At 39.0% G+C, this 24,127-nt stretch overlaps 1 protein-coding gene across 1 annotated transcript in view; it reads right to left on the bottom strand.

Moving 5' to 3' along the window:
• Positions 1–24,127, bottom strand: part of LOC113020887 (protein diaphanous homolog 3) — a 166,908-nt gene that overhangs the window by 91,454 nt on the left and 51,327 nt on the right. The window contains exons 19-24 of the mRNA XM_080290482.1: positions 12,077–12,109; positions 10,924–11,019; positions 8,650–8,744; positions 7,779–7,880; positions 5,159–5,398; positions 1,379–1,508 (exon numbers count right to left, since the gene is read on the bottom strand). Of these exons, the coding sequence (XP_080146608.1) occupies positions 1,379–1,508; positions 5,159–5,398; positions 7,779–7,880; positions 8,650–8,744; positions 10,924–11,019; positions 12,077–12,109 (696 nt within the window). The remainder of the gene's footprint in view (positions 1–1,378; positions 1,509–5,158; positions 5,399–7,778; positions 7,881–8,649; positions 8,745–10,923; positions 11,020–12,076; positions 12,110–24,127) is intronic.

The following is a 24,127-nucleotide window of genomic DNA, read 5'->3' as shown; positions in this document are numbered from 1 at the left end:
GCAACAGAAGCAGAAAGCTAAGAGTAAAACTCAAAGTAAAACAAAGGAATGCATACGAATGTTCCACTTCTTTCTAGGTAACACTGTATAGGTAGCCCTTCTGATGCCAAGCTTTCATTGCTTATGATCATATATTATTAAAAAACAAAAAACAAACAGGACAATATCAAACTAAATAATACTAATCTAATGTCTTTTTATATTAGTGAAATATCATTTAAGATAAACAACAGACATGTATCACACATTATAATCACAATGTCACCTAACAAAATCAACAGGCAAAAGCCTAAGACAATAGCTGTGCAGTAGTCCTGTATTCATTTGCTTAGATAACGATGACTCGGTGAGGAATCAGTATGTGTCAGTATGTCGTTCTTATTTTTCTTTTCTCTCAGTGGGCATCCTCCTTCTGGCTAACAAGCCACAAAAACAACACTGCACATGTGCAAACATCTTATTGAGAGGTACTGCCGCTTGTTGTCACTCACTGAACGGAGAAGACCAGGAGAGAGGGGTTTCATGGATTCATGCATTTCTGTCTATAGGTGTTTCTGGTGTTTGTTTTTTGGAAAATAAAGTCACTAAAGGGGTATGAAAAATGATCTAGAGGGGAAAGTCTAAGTTAATCATGGCAAGAACCAATGCATGATAATAACTGCTGCGAGTGAGCGAGGGACATCGGGCAGGTAAGGTGAGATGGTAAATTCCACATTAGCAAGACAAAAGGTGAAAACATAAGCCCATATCACATTATCTAATGAGGTTGAGCGCTCCTATCATTTACTATCATCCAGATCATCACTATTATATCAAGTGCTTAATTGCCACAATCACATATCAGGCATTTTCTAAATAGATTCTTCAGTCTTCACATTTAAGCATGCTTAGATGCATGGACAGATTATGCCATCATTACCCTTTTCTTCTTTTACTTTAACTGCAGAAAAGAAAATATCAAAAAAGTTAATAGTTTGTATGCCCATTGCTTCCTCGTAGTAACTCTTATCTTAGATGACCAATTAAGACCAGTTGCCAAATCTCTGCTGTTAAACATCACTAGAAATATCTCAGCTAGGAAGTAGATGAAACTCAAACCATGCAACCATGGGAGAGCTAAAAACCTTGGGTTGACAGCAGGGGACCAAAATAACAGCAGCACTGTGATATCACCTCAGAGAAAGTGGAAGGTAGAGAGTGTTAAAATTATCAAGTAGCAGCTGACTCTTACATGCTGGTAAACAGGTGAAAAATGGCTTCTGTACTGTATAAAAAAAAAGTGCTTTTAGAGACTTAGAAAATATATCACAAGTGTCCAATAACAGTTTTATTATGTACAGTTGAGAAGTTTTTGCATCTTGGTGTTTAAGAATATTACCTCTGCTTGCTCGATCCACATGCTCTAGGTCGTCAAGAAACTTGACCACGTCTGGAAATTCGTCCTCACATACTTGTGCCAGGAAGTGAAGTAAGGTTGTCTTCTGATCTGCTGACTTGGTGTCCTTTAGCTGTAAAACATGGACACATAAAATATGCATTTATGTGGCTTTTTTAATAATAAGTAAATAATACAACAAATTTAATAATAAAATAAATTGAAAAATAAAACGTATACACAGGGCAAAAAAAATGCTCTAACAGGGGAAAAGTGACTCTGCATGTTGCTCAGAGTTTGTGTTATTGAAAATGTCACAGGTTAGGTCTAACCCTGTTAAGCACACACACTGTTCACTTGCTAAATAAATGTGTTTGCATGCTTGAATCTGATGAATCTGTCTTACTTTAAGTCAGAAATTATGTCATGTTTCTCTAACACACCATATATACCTGCCATATTAAAGGTTCCATAATTTAAAGGTTAGGATATTCATCATTTTTTAGAGTATAAAGCAGGTCTAAAACACTCACTTTATGGAGAAGTGCGCACAACCCATATTCAACATTTAAATCACCCTCAGTAATGTAAACAGCATGATTTATCCAGCACAAGCACAGTTAGAAATATATCTAAGTACATCCATCTATAACAACATAAAATTGAAAAAATACATTAAAAAAATAAATAAACAAGTGGTAAGACAACTGCATGCAATCATCTCTTCCTCTTGGATCTAATTCTGGTTCAAAAATGCGGTCAACGCCGGGGTTTTGTTAGCAGCCCTTAGAAGGCTACATCTATACGAGGTAGGATCAAAAAGTTTTTCCAAGTCTGCACATAAATACAAAAGCCTTAGCCAATTTAAATTTAAATTCTCTCTCTTTCAAGGTCATTTGATTCTGAAATGCAGCGCTGCCGATGCTCCTGTTACATCTGAATTGCTCCTGGAAATCTTGTGCATGTCTAGACTGAAGATCATCACAGGTGACAAGAGTTGCGCACCTCACCGCAGCGCATTTAAAACACAATCATCACTCACTGCGCACCCCACTTTGTCCTGATGTCAGCTTACAGATGAAACACGTTCGTCTTAATAGTTAATACGTGTTAGGAAGTATGCGTGCCGCTATGCTGTGTGCTTTCACATTTTATTTAGACCAGGCAACGTATGCATGTTTAGGATTCAGAGTTGAGCGCACTGCTGCTTTGTAACACATTTTCAGTTTTGACACAACAGAAGCACACGCACTGCGAATACACAAATGCAGGTTGTTAGAAAGGGGCTTTCAGGGAGCGATCAAATCTTTGCAAGAGTGCCGAAAGGCGGTGCGCCCCTTCACAAGGGCCCGACCCTTAATTAAAAGGTACATCAGACAAATTTAAACCAGATGCAATTTTTACTTTTGATGGGCAAAGTCAAAGAACGTTTTTGTTGAAACATATAATAACAGAAATTGGGTATGGTACGTAAACAACATCTTTTTGGCCTTAGTTTCACAGTATTCGTCGCTATGGCAGGAATCATGATACACATGCATTTTGAGCTGCAAAATGAAAACCACACTTTGTGGATACCCTAGTTAAAAGGGGTGAAAGATGTGTGTGTGAATGTGTGTGTGAATGGGTGAATGACTGGATATGTAAAGCGCTTTGGGGTCCTTAGGGACTAGAAAAGCGCTATATAAATACAGGCCATTTACCATTTATTAAATGCAAGACAGGTGCTTAATAAATTGCTCTTTTCTTAGTCAGTTGGGTAAGTGAGTGCATCACTAGTTGATGAAAACCTGCACACCTACCTACATGTGTACAGAGCTCACTTGCTATTCAGTAAGAAGGGTGAAAGCAGCATCAAAGGTGCGTCTCCATGTTGTTTAATGTGATTTGGTGAGCAGCTAATTTGCAATAGAGCTACAAACTACTGTTAGAAGTGCACTTTTCCCTAGATCATTTTTTGTGATTAATGCTAACAGCAACAAAAAACAAGGTTCAGCACAGGGCTCGACGTACTCATGCTTGAAATCAGAAGTACTAATGTAGCTAAATATGCTGTCTGGTAATTGGAAAAAGAAGTCATTGTCCTTCATCTACTGTACTTACTCAAAGCAGTTCTGAGCTCTAGCTTAACAAATGCTGAGTGTTAACAGTGCCACACATGATTTTATGTCTCGTGATTACGTAGCAGATGTGTTCCTGCTCCCTGCACTTGGTGCCCATTTATTGCCAAAAGTAACAAATATTTTATATTTCCCTGATAAATTTCCATCATTGATTTTTTTCTCATTTCTTTGTTCTTCTTCCTTTTTTATTAAACAGGCTAATTCCAAGATGTCTATCAGCATCCCTGCCAAACATGCCTCCTGCAGAGTGTGTTGCAGTGCATCTCTCTAGGTGATCTATTGGTAGACAGCAGTGTACTCAGACCCGCTGGGTTTAATCATGTTTGTATTATCTCCTCTAATCAAACATTCTCATCTCTCTTTTCATTTCTGTTCCCCAGTCCCCCCTTTTTTTTTAATAAAAGCTGCAAGTGCTCACTCACAAAAGGTCCCTCTTTGAATTTAGATGGATGGTAATCGTAGATGACAATGTAAACATTTTGCCTTTTACATTTGGGATGGATGCAATTTTCCTGTGCTGTGGAGTGTGCCGTGGAATTAAGTTGTCAAACTCTGGGTATGGCGCGAAGGAGATGTCTTCCTCTATATATCCTGCCCGTGACAACGTAAACCTTCCTTCAGACAACATACGCAGACAAAAGAAACTACTGTTTTAAATCCTTAACAGTCTCCTATTAACTGATATTACTGTTGTCCTAATGCATCTAATCCATCATGTTCGTACAAGTGTTTGCCTTTGTACTTGTATTTATATGAACATCAGCATCCAAGTCTAGGAGGGTAAAGAGGTGGCAGTGACAAATGACAGCAGTGCTCGTTACTGTGGAAACTGCAGTGGGTGTGCCAACAGCTGTAATGTAACCACTGGAGGAGACTTGCACCCCATTCTTCCCGTCACTATTACAAACTTCATGTTCTGTTTTCATGCCGCATAAAATCCTGAGTTACAGGTGTTGGATACGTCTCTGTCCAAGAAGCACTAGTATTGCCACGGCGAAGTTGTGTGAACTTTCAAAAGGGATAGTGGTTTGAGTTTCAGTTATCTTTTCTGGGCAGAAGAATGAGACTAAAGTACTCGGTGGGCTTAAATGCTTTGATAGAGGCCAGATGATAACGAAAACTCTGATAGTGTTCAATCAAATGAAATGGTTTAAAATAAAATGTCTCATTACAGCAGCTGCTTTGGATCAGTTTACTGATAAGGCTCAGACAAGGTGACCAAAGAGAGAGACACCGCTACACGTAGTGTCTGGTACAGACACAGATATACATAAATCCCATAATGTATACCGATTCTTTCTTTAGTCTAATCACTGTTAACGCTCTTGGCTTGTACATTTGGCAGAAAAAAGCAATCCATATAGGAAATGACCATTTTAACTCAAGGTTTTTGAGGACATAAAATGAGAGCGCAATAATGAAAATAAGGAGAATCTATCAGGCTAGCTTCAACTAAAGGCCTAAAAAATCATTTAGTTGAGGTCAGTAAAAAATAAATTATATTTCTGTTACAGAACTCTGACTGCAAACACAGCTGTGTATCTCTTGAGAAAGTTTATTGAACTAGCATCACTCCTGTTGAACATTTGACACTGAAGGGATGACTGACTACAAACTGTGTGTGAACAGTTGAAATTAGGGTCAGCATTTCAACCCTTACCTTGCAAAGGGAGCTCAGGTCAAAGCCATATGATTGGGCGTTTCGAGAGCCCGCATTCATGTAATTCCCCAGTAGTAGCACCAGCTCCAATAAGCGGCCAAAGGAGCGGCTCTTCCTGACCTCATCACATGCGGCATTTACGGCCAGAATATCTGGTCGCAGATTATTTACGTGCTCCTCAAACTGAAGCCGGAAGAGGATGTGGCTGAGGCGAGGACGCAGCCGCTTCACACTGCTCATCTGGGGAGGCAACAAAGTCAAGGTGGAAACAAGAAAACAAGAAGGCATAGATGGAAAAGGGATAGTAGGGGGAAAAGGGATTCGGAGAAAAGAGAATGAGGAAGGAGATGAGAAAAGGATGGGAAATGATGTCAAGGAGAGCAAACCACATCAAAGAACAGTCAAACTTAAAATAACTACAATAACACATTTGACACACTCTCACATTCAGACGATCTAATTTAAAAGACATTTATGCAACCAGCATGTTGGAAAGTGTTGCTAGGCAGTAGTAATAGATGCTGGCAGTGATTTGATTTGGGACCCAGGTCTGGTAAGTTAATTGTGGAGTTAGTGTCCATATAGGGCAGGCAGTGGAGGGGTGGAATATACAATAGGCTGCCTTGGATTACCACTCTCACACAATTAGAGAAAATTGGAAAATATTGCATTGGGCCCAGGACCTGGCCGACACAGTGATTGTGTATGTGTGTGCGGCGGGAGGGAGGGGTGCAGGTTCCAATTGTCTGTTTCACACAACAGCTGGCTGTGCGGTTTGATGTCCTCCATCAAGGGTTTAATTATAGCTACTGTAATGTTATCAAATGACTATTTCAGTCAGTGTGTGCTGGTCTGTGTGCACTTTGTGTCCGTGTATTTGTCGCACATAAAAGGAGAGGGCGGGCAACAAAAAAAAGAGGAATAGAATTATATAACAGAATTAAGAAAAAGCAAGGTCCACACGAACAAAACATAATGCTGAAACGAACCCCAGAGATGGGATGAATTATGTGATAAAGATATTTAAACGAGAAAAAAATAATCAGAAAAAGAAGAAATGGAGCAAAACACACCGGATCATCTGCAAATTGAATGTGTGCAGCTGCTCCCACTGGCCTACACAGGGCACTGGGAGGTTATACTGACAAGTTGAGGAGATGGTTTCTCTCTCTCACACACACACACACACACACACACACACACACACACACACACACACACACACACACACACACACACACACACACACACACACACACAAAAGAGTGGACTTATGGAAAATCTAGCTCATTTACTGCCAAACACTATTTCCATGAGGTGATAGTGAGAAGGAAAAGACAGCTCTGTTGATATCCTTATCTGAAGTGTCAGAACATTAACACTGAATTTAAAGATTCTCCCTCTCCCCCCCCTCTCTCTCTCTATAGTAAATATTTTGAAAACTTGCATGTAATAAATATTCCCATCAACTGTCAACAACAAATAAAATCAAAGATGAAAAAAGCATTAGTCCCGAGGATTTTAACTACAGCTCAGCCAGCAGAATGCACATACTAATAAACATTCCTCAGATTTCAGGAGTGATGCGGAATAATCATTAACTGCAAGTGATTTACAAAAAATTACAGGCATGCATATGGCTTCTGTTAAAGACATTAAAATATGCTTTCATTGACTGATATAGATGAGTTATGTGGAAATTTATATTTTGAGATTAAGCGCTTCTTCAACTTACTGTCACAAAGAACAGTGAACTTATTCACGTAGCTGCAGGAATACTCAGCAACTATGGTGGTGACCTTGTGTTAAGCTTTTACAACAGGCAAGACAGACCTGAAAACAAAATACTACTGCGCACAAGGCTGAGTTAAAGATCAATTGAAAGTGGTGTTGACTGAAAATAAAAAAGTGAATGTTTACACAATGGTAAATATTAAAAAAGTACATTAAAAAAATCCCTTTGAACCTGAGCTTTTGTGGGCCCACACGAGTAGCACAACCTCATTATATAAGCAGGCTCTCCTTTTTTCTCGTCTCCTCATTGAACAAGATACAAAAGATGAGTTATGTTTTTGTCCATAAGGTGGTCGGTAGGTAGAAAAATAAAAATACATAAATGACACCTCTCATGCATAATTCTGACTAAACCTCCTTTGAAAAGTCTTTAAGAAAATGATGCTGACATAATGAGGCAGAAGTGCTGCTCTTTAATGTGCATAAATTAGTGCACCAGTCCACAGGTGTCCCATCTTTCCTCTTAAGGCTTTAAAAGATAGAATTTTAAAGAGCTCAGGATTATGATAATTACATGAAAGTGTTCTCTGTGTGTGTTTTCATTGAAATAAGACGCCGAGAAAGAATACAAGACAAGTTTACTTGACTAAAACATTCAAATATTACGTTTTATTACACCAAATATGCATTTTTTGGCTCTGATAAACTATTTAATTCTTAATACACTTGTGTTTAATAGCATCGTCAACGATAATAGGCACACTGTCTGAGGTCTTCCGGCAATAAATAAGGAAATATAAAGGAAAGGTCGTTTTTGTGCTGTATATCTGCAGTTGGTGGGAAGTTGACAGATGTTTGTGTGTGTTGTACATTTGTGTGTACTCACCACAACCCCAAACTGCTCAGGCTCTGACAAATTAGAGTACTCATTTTTGTATGTGGCCAGCGCATTAAGCTGCTCCTGCTCCGGTAGGTGCTTTACAAGGTTCTACAAAGAAAAGGAAGAAAGGGAGTGAGAAGCGGGAAGGATATACAGAAATTTACAGACAGCTAACCTGCTGCTGTTCTGTTTGGCGTTGTCTCTGTTGGTGTGTTTCAGCCATGTGGTGAGCTTTGTTACTATGATAAAATATCTTATTACCAAGCAAAGACTATGTAGCTTTATACAGTAGATACAACTGAAATGAACCACACTGGTCCATTGAATTGTTGTTAAGATAGAAAAACAGAGATTGACACATACATGGAAGGACAGACAGATGGATTGGATGAACAGAGTAAGTCAGTGCCAAGTGTGAGGTATACAGATGGCATAAACACATTGAAGTTATAGCCAAAAAGCTGGTAAAGCACTTATAAACACAAACAAAAAAAAACAAAACAAAAAAAAATTCAGCTAAACATCAGCAAAGTGCTTATTTATTTTTTACTGACATACTGCCTGTGCTCACCAACTGTTTCCACACCTGCTGTACTGCAGGCTTTACAGATGCCCAACGCTTTAGCCTTGGGCTACATGCTGTTTTAAGATAGACAACTAATCAAGACAATAGACAAAGAGTTGAACCTGACCAGCTGAGTAGGAGAAGGGCAAAACTAAAAATATACTTCCAGCCTCAAGGTGAAAAGTTGAGCATTGACTAGTTTCAATATTTTTTTCTCTTTTATCTCACAGCTAGCTAGGTCCAGAGTTGGGTGGAACGAGAAAGTCATCCACTAAAGTAACGGAGGCTCTATGGCTTCATTAAACAGCATACCTGGATCATAGGTTCAGAGAGTTGCTCTTCATCGACCTCCACTATCATGCGTCGAATTTCCTGATAAGGGATGCGGAAGGAGCCTAGGAAGATGGCTACAGGTGGGAGGGGGGGAGAGATGTGGCAAATGGAGAAAAGATTGACAGCTGAGCTGTAATGTTGAGATATGAGACAGTTGGTCATATAAGAACAGAAAAAACAACCAAACACACACAAAAAAGAACAATGCGAAATAAAACAGTACACACAAATCTTATGAAACAGGTTAGTCTGACCCACTCAGCCAGCGATGTCTTCATTTTTTCTTTCTGTCTTTAAAAAAATGATTTTAATTTTAAATGTATTGGCTTAGCAACCATGATATTTTCAAGCAAGAGTTAGGACTAGCAAAGGTATGGTGCATGCCTCGTCAGGGCTAGTTATTAGTCTCACAAGCAGAAACACATTAAAAAAAAATCATTTAAAATTATTGAGCATGTTTTAGGTTGAACACTTTGGAGTGTTCTGCATGTAAGTGTGTATGTGAAGTATGTTACAACATTACATTATGCATATACAGGAGAGCATGAACTTTTGAAAACGAGAATGTACCTTTTGTTTTGCACACTTTTTTGCTCTACTGGGTTAAATCATTTTTAAAGTTGTGGGAACAGAAATAATAACTTTTTATTTCAGGTTGAGCACCAACTTTGGCGTAACAATCAAGTTACAAAGACAAATGTTATGAACCAAGATATCCTCTCATATCACCATAGAATACCAAAAACCTGAGCCCATCCATGAATTCATATCCCTCAGTGTGCTGTTTCTCAGACACCCTGTGCCTAGAGAGAGACCTCCCTACATGGTGTTGAAAACCACCTGGCAAGCCTGATGAAATGAAGATGGACAAAAAAAACCCCAAAAAGTATACACACAGACTCACCAGGAAATCTTTTTATAGTGGTGTGTTTGCTTAGTACTTTGCAACTCTTGGAAAGACAAGTTGCCCAGGCATGTTCTATCCCTGGCATAAGTATCATATAAAGGGATAGCAGCCTCACCAAAGATCTCCTGTGTGGACAACCAACAGGATTGCTATGCTACAAAGACGTGCGTTCACTTGACTTTAAAGCTACAAAGAGACAGAAACACCTGCAGCTTGAAATCCAGAAGGCCCTGCAGGGCTTTAAAAGACAACAGTTTGAGAAAATGGCCTAAAAAAGTCAGCTTAAAAGACTAGTCATCACTTATTCCTGTGAACAGGACCAGAAGGACTTCAACTCCCGCATGGGACTTTAGAGTCACAAGAGGCGCCTCTCGAGCACCACAGACGACAACCACGAGCACGTATCCAATTGTCCCACAGGACTTCAGGAGGCCAACTACTACACAGTACATAACTGAGAAGAATTAAAAAGAAACAGCATGTGCAAGGATTAAACTGAAGTTTAAACACACGTCCAATAAATGATGAATCTTTTTTTTTTTAAAACCTGTATATATTAGGTTGAGGTTTTACTGACAAACTAGCCCTTCTCTTCTTAAAGCATACGTAAAATGTGACACGACTGTGATATAAGCTCCCGGCTGTAACTGGTAATGAGAAAATTTTAGTACAATTCATTAGGCAGAATAAATTTGCACTGTATCTCAGTATCTTAACAGTGATGGCATCAATCAAGTAACAGAAATAAAACAGAAATAAAACCCCTTCTCAGTCCTTCTCAAACCTCAATCAAAGCTTTTAGACTCTTTACCTCCTATGGTGGACCACATAAACCACCAACTCCCCCTTCCCCTCCCCCTTGCTCTCTAATTTCTGCTGCATGATTTATCACTGTTACTGGGCTGATTAGACTCATTTTCTTTTAATACGTGAAACAAAGGTCACAGCTCCATGCGATATAAGCCAATGAGGTGCTAAGATCTGAGAGTGCTTAAGAGATCAGCTGGATCCTCATTAATGCCGGGTGTTTTTTAAACCGTCATTTTCAGACCAAGCATGCGTGTGTGAATGCATGAGAGAGATGAGGGAGGGAGGGAAGGAAGGAAGGAAGAAAGAAAGAGAGAGAAGTTCTTTTTTCCTTCTTTCCTTAATGGATCTTTAACGTTGTTAATTAGGTCCGTGTGAAGAGATGAGTCATATGTGGCAAAGGCCAGGTTCACATGAACTGTCTGTGTGTATTAATTGCCATAGCAACATGCTAAGGTGTAAAGCATACCAAATTTCTCTATAAATGTATATAAATCTGCCTTTTTTTAGGAGTAGATAGAAAGGAAACAAATACTTACACAGATTCTGTGCAATCTTTGGATCGAGCACCTTCAGCTCTTTAATTCTCTTCTTTATGGATTTCTTATCCTCTGTATCCTCCTCTTCTTTTTTAGCTGATAAAGACAGAAATATTAAACTGCAGCCACCACACATAGGCAGAATTTAGACAAATGAAGCATGAATGAAACACACACACTTGGAAACAGCACAATTATAACATTTAGATATCAGTACAACATAAAGAAGAGAACAACAGCAAAAAGATTAACTAGGTGGTGGAGAAAGTTCAGATGCATTATATTTATTTATTTGCTGAGTTGAAATATTCCATTAAGTGTAAATATGTCAAATTTTTTACATGTCAGCTATTTCTAACAGGCTCACAAAATATTTCCGCAAGCCTTTGTTGTATATATTTACATATTTTTGCAAGCGAAGAATGACTCAATGATATGATGCCATGTGAGTAGAGAAGCATGGAGAAAGGGATTATGGGGAAGTTCTCTCATCACACCACTGAGAGAGTAAGGTACGGGGCCCGTAAGCACAGAGTTGCACATTCGGCAGAGATGTTATAGGTGAAGGTAAATCTGCTTTAGGGTCATGTGGAGGCAGGTAGGTGGGATTGTGACAGAGCTGTTGGTAGATAGGAAAGCCAATGAGACGACACAGAGATGTATGCTTCCACATCTGTTCACACACATACACCCACATCTCTCTCACACTCACATTCACACACACTCTTGAGCCACGATCACAAAGAGGAGTTCATGGTTGGTTTTAATTATTTAAGAGACCAGATTAAGAGAACAAAATGTGCATCCCAGGAGTTTTCGGGGTAATTGTCTGGTGCTGTAATTATCGTGTATGTGGTGAGAGGGTAGGAGAGGGGAGGAAAGTAGAGGAGAAGAGGAGAGGAAAGCAGAGGAGAGGAGGGGAACAGATCAGAGGAGCACACGGGTTAATCCACAGGAAAAGGTATTTCTGCTGTTCCACATGGACTCAGTCTTCTTTCAGGGATTCTGTATCTAATTAAAAAGTGAAGAGGTATGCTGTGAACCCCCGCATGAAGAGACTGGTATGATGTCCACAAACATGAACACCTACAGTATGGCGCACCACACACAAATACACAAACACGGCCACACACTGAGCAATCCTTGGACTTACGTGGTTCCTCTGCCAGTACACTCTCCTCACAGTCTTCGATGTGAGAGAGAGAGAGCAAAACGCAAAAGAGACACAAGGGAGGGGAGGGGTGGGGTGGGGCAGTGAAAAATGTGTACCATGGATAGAGGAGAGAGATGAAAATACATTTTTATAAGAATGCTTCCTGTCCACTGCAGCGTGAAACACAAAGAGAAAGGAAACCACAAATACGCTCTAAAATCTGACTTGGAAGAGTGGGTTTAACAGACAAATATTCACTAGATCAAATGAAAAATGATGTATGCTTTACTTTCACAGCTTCCCAACTTCTTTTCCCCAAATCAGGTAGTCTTTAACCACAACTGCTAACATCACATTTGTGTTTCTAGCCTCATCAATAATGGTAGTATAACACCTTTTGGATAGTTGAATGGACAAACGAGCAATGTGAATGTGTGTGTTTGTGTACTCTGTATTATAGTATGCATGTCCTTTTTGTTATTGATATTGCAGCTCTAAACATGGCTGAAATGTTTCCAAAGAAGACAAGCAAATTTGTATGAAGATGGGAATAAATTTCCACTTTTTTCTGCATTCAACATTTTACAGAAGCTAAATGGATCTGTGCATTTATCTCCCATTAGAATAATAATTCATGTTAACTCAACAGTTTACTTACAACAAAGTTTTAAAGCACACATACAGTCAGAAAGAACACACACCCTATGCCATTTCAATGGTTTGACATATCAGGACATAACAAAAAAATGGTAGGTAACAACATCACATGACATATGTCAGTGTGTCATTATTCACTGAGGAAAAACTAATTCAAAATGCACCCCATGATTCAGTAGCTTTTAGAACCACCTTTAGTGGCAATAACTTGAAGCAATTGATTTCTGTATGATTTCATTAGTCTGTCACAACCTTGTGGAGGAATTTTAGCTCACTCTTCTTTATAATGTTTATAATGCTTCAGTTCATTCATTTATGCACAGCTCTCTGAAGGTCCCGCCACAGTATTTCATTCAGGCTGAGGTCTACACTTTGACTGGGCCATTACAGCACTTTGATTTCACTCTTTTTCAGCAGCAAATCTTTTTGTAGGAGTTTTGCTGCTGCGTTTGGTATCATTGTGCTGTTGCATGACCCAGTTTCAGCCAAGCTTTAGTTGTCCGACAGACTGGCTCACATTTTACTCGAGAATACTTTGATATACAGAGGAGTTCAGGGTTGTATCAATGACTGCAAGGTGCCCAGGTTCTACGGCTGAAAAACAAGCCCAAATCATCAGCCCTTCACCACTGTGCTTGACAGCTGGTGTGAGGTTTCGGTGCTGATGCGTTTGCTTTTTGCCAAATATGATATGTATTATAGCCAAACGTCTCCACTTTGGTCTCATCTGTTCAAATGACATTGTTCCAGAAGTCTTGTGGTTTGTTTAGATCCAACTTTGTAAACTTAAGCCATGCTGCTATGTTCTATTTAGAGAGAAAAGGCTAGCTCATCTGACCTTGTAGTGGATTTGCTGGGAAGTCCATCTCTGGCAAGATTGCCATCTGTCCTGAATGTTCTCCACATGCAAATGATATTTCTCTACAGCATGCTGGATTTCAAATGATTTGGAAATTAACTTATAACCCTTCCCAGATTGTTGGGGAGCATCAGTTGCTTCACTAATACCATTAGTGACAACTTTGCTCTTTGGCATCGAGTAAACACAAACCTGAATGCTCCAGACCAGCCAACTGTCAAAACCTCTGTTTTTATAGAGACATTCACACTTACTCAATTAATCAAGTGCATTTGATTAGCAGCACCTGGCTGCTGATTACCTTTTTAAGGGTAAGTAAGGGTTTTGTCTTAATTCTTCTTAAATAAATAATGACAAAATGTACAGCGTCATGTTTTGTAATTCACCAGATAATTTTTTTTAATCCTGAATATTGAGATGTACTAAGAGGAAAGCCCTAACTCGCCTCTAGCTTACTACATTAAGATGTTGTATTGATCTATTCGTCATGCAGTTCGACAAAATCGTATTTATTACGAAGTACACAGAGACTCTCAAACACATAACAACAGAGTATCAACAACCTCGTTTCAGCACACAAACACACTTGGCTATGTCACAATCTATGAAGCGTCCTCACATAAGGGCTAGAGACATCTCTATTGTATAAGAGATAGTGAGATAGAAAGATAGAAATTACATTACTCCAACGTACGCACGCACACAGTACACGCACGCACGCGCACGCACGCACGCACGCACGCACGCACACAGCTACCTCAGGTGTTATCGGTTAAATCAGCTAATTGGATTGCCCCCTTCCAGCATCACCCTCTTATCCTCTTTGGCCTTAAAACAGCTCTTCTTCAGGGAAGCCTGCTCATTATACATCAGCCAATTAAAATATCCTGCAGGAGGGTCAGAGGTCAGTGGTTAATCAATCAGAGGGAGTGGCAACAGTTGTAGTTATCAGATTACGCTATCACCCAGGAAGTAGGAAAGATAAGGATGCACTTGTGAGAGCAAACCAGTGGGGAGTCTGCATCCCATTACACATCTAGCGAAAGCAGAACAGGAGCACAGCGTAGGTATGATGCGACTAGAGTAGATATTTTAAGACCTAATGACGAGTGGATTAATAAGTGTAAAAAGATGACACATCACAGGAATAAAAAGCTGCACCTGTTCAGAGAGGGAGAGAGATGGAATCAGAGCATGACAGGAAGAGGCAAGTTACAAACCCAGCCATCGACTAAAACCACTGTTAAGATCAGGAGCTGAGATCAGATAACGCAGAAAACGGAAAGCAGGAGTCAATCACAAGACAGCAGAGAGCAGTGCATTAGGAACAGACACCAGCAATGAGAAAACGGCTCTGTTCTGCCACAGCAAACGTCACATAGTGTGAGAAGTCTCTTCATGAAGGCTTGTGATAAATGTCAATGTGATGGCGGGACGGTGGACAAAGGAGGAGGACAGATAAGTATGAAAAACAGAACAAAGATGAATGGCCGTCTCAATTTCTTTGCCTCCAGTGTAGGATCCTTAGGGGAAAAGGGATTCTGAATTATTCCAAAAGTGACAATGAACCTGAACCTGAATTTGTGTTTTTGTAAAAACAAAAAACAAAAAAAAACCATAAATGGGTACACAATAAAAAGAAGAAGTTGTGTTATTCTCTGAAGAAAAGCACAGTAATGTTCAGTAGCAGGGTCAGATGAGGATCCAAAGCCAGAATTCTGAAAGAGTTTTGCTCTGCTCACCTTGCTTGTAATAATTCTACTGAGTACTTCTTATCCAATCTCTGGCACAGTTTAAAGGCACTTGATAAAAAAATATGACAATGTGTGACACTGCACACACATGCACACCCACGTGCACCCCTGCGTGCACGCACACACACACATCCCCAACCACAGCAGTGCTTCCCACAAGGCAGTACCAGTGAATTGTGCCATCAAAGCACTAAAGGGAGTGGTGGAAGAAATAAAACTGCTGTGAAAGAGCATGACTGACATGACAGGCAGGCCTCAGAGACAAGCAAGTAACACCTTATATCCCCCACCCCACCTCTCTCTCAGACACACACACACAGCCTACTTTCTTCCCTTGCCCCAGCCTTTTACACTCGGATCACCACTTTATTTTATCAGGTTGGATTTCTAATCAGAGAAAGAAAAAAAAACACCTTACTGGAAAACATGCGAGTGCACGTCATTTCATCTTGTGTTTGTCTATGTCGCTTCCTATGTGCCTTTATTATTTATGGAATGATATAGTGGCACAATCGCCTCCTCTGAGGAAGCAGATAAGCGCACAGCGAGGGGAAAGTTGAGAGGGCCACAGACTTGAAAGGCTAATTAAATCAGTGTGTTGTTTCCAATAGCCAATCAAGGCAGTCATGCAGGTAAAGTTTAAATCACTGCTATTAAAGGGGTTTCTGTGGCAGGGATAATTCAAGGGGCCTTGAAATTCAATGTGCAGACACCACACACACACACACACACACACACACACACACACAAAAAACTGCCTGAAGCAAAATCCACTGTGAGACATCTGATGCACAGGAGGGGGGCTGTCTGCAGCAAGTGAACAAATCCACCATTCCGACACATCTGTCAACTCTACAGTCAACAGAAGGAAAGGAGAACAGTCAAACCAGCTGCACAGTTTGACTGTTGACTCACTATATGCTTCGGATCCAGATATGTCCTGAACTTCAGTCAGCCTGACAGAGAGCACGAGAGACATAAGACACATGTCCAGTAGTTACTTGGACTATGCATACCCTGCCCTCACCTTTCCCTCTCCGCCTCATCGATGCATACACTCCTCCATCCTGAACAGCAAAGCGATGACAGCTCGACTAGTCTGTTTGCACATGGACTAACCTCCCCACCAGAGTTTTGTGAGCGCCAGTGAGTGTGAGACAGAGAGGGAGATCAGAGTAATGAAGTGAGGGGCTCTATTTTGAGTGAGCTAATCAAAGCGAACCATCCAGGGCCACCTCTCTCTGTGATCCAGACTAGATGACCCAGGGCCATAATTAGTCTGAGACTTTCATTCTGATAGCAGCAAATTAACAGACTTCATTAGGCTGTTCTCTCCTCCTCTATCCCTGCTATACCAAGATCACTTCAAGTGTCCCTGTATGAGCACCAGCATCTACAACATACTGGCCAATTGCTCTTCACAAAGAAAGGAACACACCCCGCAGAGAGAACGTGCAAGTATACACATTTGGAAATCAAAAGTTACTGACAATACATGAAAAGGTTTATAATTGATTAGAAGCCTCTGTTAATCAGTGTGTACCGGCCTGTGGGGATGAATGTAACAGGATGGTCTATTTCTCAGTGGAGTAGTGCCCTCTAAAGGCCTCATGAAGACCTACCAGTGCCCTCTTAATACATCTGTGTGTTCGTGTGCATACACAAGCGCACACACACACACACACACACACACACAAATGAGTATTTTCTGACTGCTCTGTCATATCAGGTATGAAGCATTATTATCTCCATTTCATTTCACTGTCACAGCCTCAGTATGATCTGCACAGTTGTTAAGCCCACCCTAACATTTCCCAAGTCATTCAATGGATTGATGACGGCCTAAATCATTCACCTCTGAAGTCATTTGCAATTTTTTCCGTTTTTCTCCCACTACCTTCCCTACTTCCAGCGCTGTATCCTTCCCCTCCCTCCTCCATACACAAACCTACACGTGTGGATGAAAAATCGCAGCAGAAAAATAAAGTCGCGAAAGCAAATATGTTTTTAACGAGCCGGCCCATTACTTTGATGATATGAGAACATAAAAACACAAATTGGGACTAAATTGAAGTGCTGATGCTTGAGAAACAGAGACAGGAAAAAAACCACAACTCAACAACAACAATGGAGGAGGAAAAGAACAGAAAATAGAAAAAGATTAAGCACACACACACACACACACACACACACACATAAAAAAAAAAATGCAAAGGGTGGGGGTACGTGTTTGTAAAAACGTGACATTTTCAAACATTTCAGGACACTGTCACAGGTCCAGGTAATTGGTGTGTGGCTCCAGCACACACTGTAGCACATTAGACATTTCGTAATCTGACCAGAATATGGCTGCGTGGCGGGTTCAAAATATATATGAAAATAACAGGCTGGATGTAAAATAAGGGTGTGAGAGGGTGGGTGGGAGACAGCCATGTGTACGGTGTGTGATCGGACGTTCCCTTTCAACAATAATGAAAAGAGCCTTTAATGATTATGCATTTGATGAGATCTCTCATACTGGCACAAATTTTCTACAGCCACACGGAAAGTCATTATAGAGCTAATGGTATTCTTCAAAATGTCAAAGCAAAACCATAAAGAGAGCGAGAGAGAAGGAGAAAAGAAGCACAATCGAGACAGAGACACACAGGAGAGAAAGTCCATTTGATGAGAACAGGTATATATCAGCAGCAATGCTGACTGCTAGGCAGCTAGACATGGACATGCTGCTGATATCCTCATATAGTCAGTGCGGTTCAAAACAAGCTATATTTAAAACATTTGATGTGATTTTAGAAGCTAATTCCTGCCCTCAGTGAACAAAGCTGCACTCCGTGCACCTCTGGAGGTAACACAGATTTTTATTTTTATCCAGCTAAGTGAGATTAATATGGTAATTAGGCAACTTAAGAATACATAAGCATAAATGAGAATATAATGCTAAGTTCTCAAAAAAATATTTAGGCATATGATTTTCAACAGGACAGCCTACTGTAATGCTTTTATCCCCACCTTCTCTAGTCCTCAATCGTCTCCTAATTCTGTGATGGTGTCCACCAACCTCCTCAGCTTCTTTTCTTTTCTTGTAATTCAAAAGCCTTTCAAGTTCTCCACGCAGCAGACCACAAAAGCTCTCGCTTTTGTTTTAGGAAATACACCCACCTTGCATTTGAGAAACCCATTAACCATCATATACATATGTTAAATGGCTCCAATTTACAGATACTCTGAGGGTTAATGCAGTGAAGGCTGACAGGGGAGAGGCATGGATATGAATGAACACAGCTGTTTAATGTGTCACATCAGCCTGAGTATGACAAGTGATGAAAAGCTGTTAGCGCTGACCGGTCTTTACCACCATATGAGAGCCTTTTCTTTACTGTATGTGCTGCTTAACCGCCAAACCAAGCATACGAGTTAATTCCCTCCTACATACCAGCCCAATTTCTGCTCCCCAAATATACTTGTGCAGAATGACAGGACCAATGCAAATACACTTCCTTACCAGACCATTATATTCATATGGAAATTAGCTGTCTAATTATCTGTTATAGCATGCCAGCAGTAGGAAAAGAGACCGTCTTTCCTCAACTTTCTCTTTAACAGGCTACATTGATCTAGTGAGCCTGACACTGACTCAAACCAAAGCCTTTACACTGCAGTAAATAACATTTTAAAAAAGGATAGGCGTGAAGCATCTTGTCCAAGCATAACCATGCTATGACTTCAAATTATTTATTCACTAAGTATTCGTGCATCATCACGCTAAAACATATCCCAAGCTGCATATGTTTACAAGCTTAATCTATGATTCCTATTAATTATCTGCTTTGCCAGACATTCACTATTCATATTGTACAGTATTCTTAAAAAAAGGAGGGAAACAACCAAAAACTTAGGAAGGCAACAACAAATACAGCATCACCACTGGTAATCAGATTAAACCAAATTAAATACTATGTTTGCACTGATCAAATTAACACAACATCTCCACGCAAGCATTATATGGATTTATTGAATAACTTTTTCGGTATATTTAAGACAATCATAGAACCACTTTTCAAAGCTAACGTGTAAATTACCATACAGTCTATGTGCTGTGACGGTTTTGAATTATTCCTTAAGTATATCTCTTCCAAAGGTATAGTAGTACACAGCATGCTGCTAATACCGCAGCATGTTATCTGTGGTGTTGTTTTCTCCCAACTCTTCTGTAATAACTACATTTTAAAGTTTAAGCATTTTGTTGCATAACACAGAACAGCCCACGGCCATTTTGAACCTTTTTTTACCAGCCGATGCGAGCTGAATCCTGTATTGGTCAGGCTCCAATAGTAAATAAAATAATAATAATAAAAAAAAGCTATTAACTTCCTTATGTTTCTCAATTTTTAGCAGTTTCTTTCCCCAACACCCTTTCCATTTCTCTTTCTTTTTGTCTACCGTCTTGCAGCGTTTCAGTAGAGGTAGGTTATTAGTGGATGCTTGTATTCCAGGAAGAAATGGCAAACTGATTTTGTGATCTTTGAGGGTTTCGTCTAATTGGATGTTATTTATTAGTTGAAAAGAAGGCTCAGGAAAGGGCAGCTCTCTTCATGTTGTTGCTCATTTTTGTTCCAAGCACTATAGCGACGAAAACTGTCTCTCTGCCCTCTCCTTGATAAAAAGAAATAGAAAGAAAACATGCTGCAGACGTCAATTAAGATGTTACTCTTTAGAACACGAACTGCAATTATGTATATTCATATAACATGCCAGTCTGACAAGTTCACATATGGGGAAAAAAGAAAAAGAAATTGTTCCCCCCCCCATATGTGAACATGGTAACAATTAAAATTTTATCTTCAAAATCTCAAAGGGAATTCTAAAATTCTGAATCAAGATGTAATTATAGAATATACTAGAATTAGAATGACACATATGTGGACGATTACAAAGTTAGTCCTTTATACCATTACAGTGACTTTTAAATCAAACAATCAAGTGTTCAAAGTGCAGACTGTGATTGCCTCTACCGGGCCTTAAATGCAGCCACCTCCAGGTGCTGCTTGTTTGTGGGTCTCTGTCTTCAATTTTGTCTTCACTAACTGAAAAGCATGCTCTGCTGAGTTGAGATCAGGTGACTGACTCAGGCAATGAGGATCTTTCTCATTTCTTTGCCTTGAGAAACTCTTGGGTTGTTTTTGCATTAGCCTTTAGCTCATTATCCTTTGCAATGTGAAGCACTGTCCAATCAGTTTTGGAGCATGTGCAGCAATCCAAGCATTAGTACAGCCCCGTAGTGCACTTCAGAACTTATCTTGTTATTTCTATCAGCAATCATATCATCAATAAACACCAGTGGTCCGGCTTCCACCATGTTTTTTTTTTTTTTTTTAAAGATGTTTCTGGCGACGTCTGATCTGGCGTTCTTGTTCCTGAGTATAGCCCATGGTTTGACAAACTCACCATTTCTATTCATGACCACTCCTAAACATTTTCCTTTTTCATTTTGCTCATTTTGTTTTTTCAGCTATGCGATGGCCTCCTTCACTTGCACCAGCATCTCTTTAATGAACAACTAACAAGTGCAACTTAACACTCCAGAACTTTTATCTGTTTAATTTGTCGTTTATCACCAAGGGAATAGACCTCACCTGACCATGAAACTGTTTATAAATCAGTTGTACAATTACATTTGAGCACACTCAAACACTCAAAAGTGTTTAGAATTCCTTAACTCCTTCAATTAAAGCACAAAGTCTGCATTTCAGCTTTAATTACATCATGGCTGTGTGGGGGAAAAAGAAAAAAAAAAACACCAATAAAAAAAAAAACACTGGTGCTGAACAGTGGCAAATTACAAAAAAATGCCCAACAAATTATGGACCTAACAATATGGCTGATCCAACCATGTAGGCTTAGCTTTTATTATTAATATATTCCTTTATTGAAATAAAATATATTAGTGTTTCCTAAGCCTGGCTTAGTTTATGATGTAAAAAAACCAGCACCACTAATTTAGTCATTCCCAGTTTACTTCTCAAAGAAATAATCGTTCATTTTATGAAAACAAACATTTAACCAAATCCAACTGAATACCAAAAAGGCAGGTCTCTACAGGTTTGTTTTAACTAGTGCCCATTATGTTTAAAAAATTACCATCACTGCTGGCTGATCCAGAAGCTACAACAACAAACAGATGAGACATGAGTAGTGCAGTAAAAAGAGGACATGTTCCTCATAGTACTTAATTCCCCACCTGCCAGCGACTGGAATATGTTCTGTGATTTTCACCTTGTCTTCTCACTAACACCCAAAGGAAAGCCATGTTATACATGTTTTATCTCTATCTATTGACACTGATACTCTCAAAGAGCTTCTCCAGAGGCTATCCGTGAAATCACAGAAATTGCCAACACTTTTGAGAGCTGTCAGCTCGTTCTCTGCTTGCCCACTCAGTACATTTGCTTGTTTGTTTCTCCGCTTTTTCTTCTTGTCTGTCCAAGTAAGTAAAAGGCACAGTACAAAGAAGCCTTTTTTACTCTGAGTTCATCAAATGTTAAAAACATAAATAAATAAATCTTAGTCCTTTGATATTACAACTATTTATGTCAATACAACCACCCCAAAGGGGAATGCACTGCGCAAGCATTCGATATATCAAAAATTGGAGGGAGATTTGAAGTTATAGTGTTTGCTTATAAAACTAAATCATCTACTTTTCTAAACTATTTCTCTCTTTACTGCTGATGGCAAGTTAAAACTAAATTCACTGTAAAATTAAAAGACTCCATTTAGACTGACGCAATTTCTAAAATTACACAAGTTCCTTGGATAATAATTCACCGATCAATCACAGAGTTATAACACTGGCTGGAGGTCTACACTCTTGAAGGATGATGTTACAACTTAACTTTACAAGGTCGCATAATAAATCCAAGTCTGTGGTTGCTTTGGCAACACATGTAACACGGTCCACAGACAGAGTTTTATAGGCGTTAGAAGAGGCTCTTCATGTTAAACCAACAGGCTAACAAGTATTTTGAGCAACACGAAATACTTCAGATTAGCTACTACCTACCTGCAAAGACTTATCTTTAACACTGGTGAGTACGAAGAGTAAAAATACGAACAAACTACAGTCTTCAAATCTGCATCATAATAATGATTAACTGCTTTTACTTTTAGTAAAATGTACAAGACAATCCCAACTTCAAATGTTTGTCAGATTTAACTAGATATAAAACCTTTTAAATTTCAATAGCTTTTATAAAAAAAAAGTAAATAATAAAAAAAATTAAATAGAAAAAATGTAGGGGAGAAATACTGCTCAGAAAGGTCAGGTCAGCATCATGCACCTTTATACAATTATACAGGTGCAAGTAGTAATGGGGGATTTCTTCATACATTCTTATATAGTTCTATATTGTGTATTTTGTTGTACAGTTATTTTATTTTCAACTTTAATTTATATATTTATCTTTATCTTATTCTTCCCAGTTAAATTTACCCTTCATTCTAATTTGTGTTGTACAGTTATTTCATTTTTAACCTTAATTTATATTCTATTCCTTCCTAGTTAAATTTACCCTTTTTAATTTTTCATATTTATTTCCTATCTTATTCATAGCCTTTTCCTTTTTTGTTTTCTTTAGGTCACGAGCAGTTGTCCAAGCATTTCACTACATATCGTACTGTGTATGACTGTGTACGTGACAAATAAAATTTGAATTTGAATTTGGGTTGTGCTTCTTTAACAGATCAATTGAAATCCCTCAGTGCATGACTAACATGCAGGTTACAATTTCACAAACTCCCACAGTAACATATCTGAAATTAGTTTGGGACCAACTAAAACTGATGCTGCAAGATAAGAAAAGCAGGTAATAATTAAAAAAAAATAAATTAAAAAAAATAAAAAATCTACTAACCTTTTGTTTCTGTTGTAGAGCAAACATCAAGGCAGATCATGCAGCCAAGCAGAAGTTGCAAAAGAAAACAAGAGAAAAAAAGAAAAGAGAAAGTAAAGAAGCAGAGACAAAGCAAACAGAAAAAAAGAAGAAGACAGTGTTATTTGAAGTAAGCATTACTTTAGACTTTTTGATGTCAGTAAAGAAATAACAAAGCACTACACTGAATGAAAAGTGATGCTGGAGACTATAGAAAGAGTTCATGTACTATATGCACTGCCAAGAAATATGTATAATTGTTATGACAGTTTAGGTTCAATTTTGATTTCTTTCCAATAAAATCAAACAAAAAGCAGATGCATCACACAATTTTGAGATCTCTCTGTTCATTGAAATAGACGTAATGTTCTAACATTCAACACTTATTTGAAGCAACAATGACACCGATGGCTGATGATGACTGTGTCATAATCACATCAGACATTACATGTCAGAGGCTTGTTTCTCTCATTTGAATAGATCACATTACACAGACTGATTGCTCTCATCACATGTATCGGCATATTGTTTGCCAGATTTTAAACCTGCATAACTGTTTTGGCCACATTCACAGCAGCGACTGGAGCTAAAGTGCAAATTTCACATCTAATGTCTAGATAAGAATCTGAAATGTTCCAGTTAAACATTCTGCAATGTATTTTCCGTTGTGCTTGTGTTTGCACAAAAAAATGTAAAACAATATTCTCATCTACTTCCAATCTTTTGACATGGATGTGCAATTTTGTCACATTATTCCGCCCAAGTTCACAGGGATTTTTCAGCAAAAACAGTTCCACAAAACAAAAACAAAAACTGTGGTTACATATGTGTGCAGTTATGAAAATAAATG

The sequence above is a fragment of the Astatotilapia calliptera genome, chromosome 1 (assembly GCF_964374335.1).
Source record: "Astatotilapia calliptera chromosome 1, fAstCal68.1, whole genome shotgun sequence".
Taxonomy (NCBI): Eukaryota; Metazoa; Chordata; class Actinopteri; order Cichliformes; family Cichlidae; genus Astatotilapia; species Astatotilapia calliptera.
Note: the sequence above shows the minus strand (reverse complement) of the source record. Positions and strands in the feature narration are given on the sequence as shown.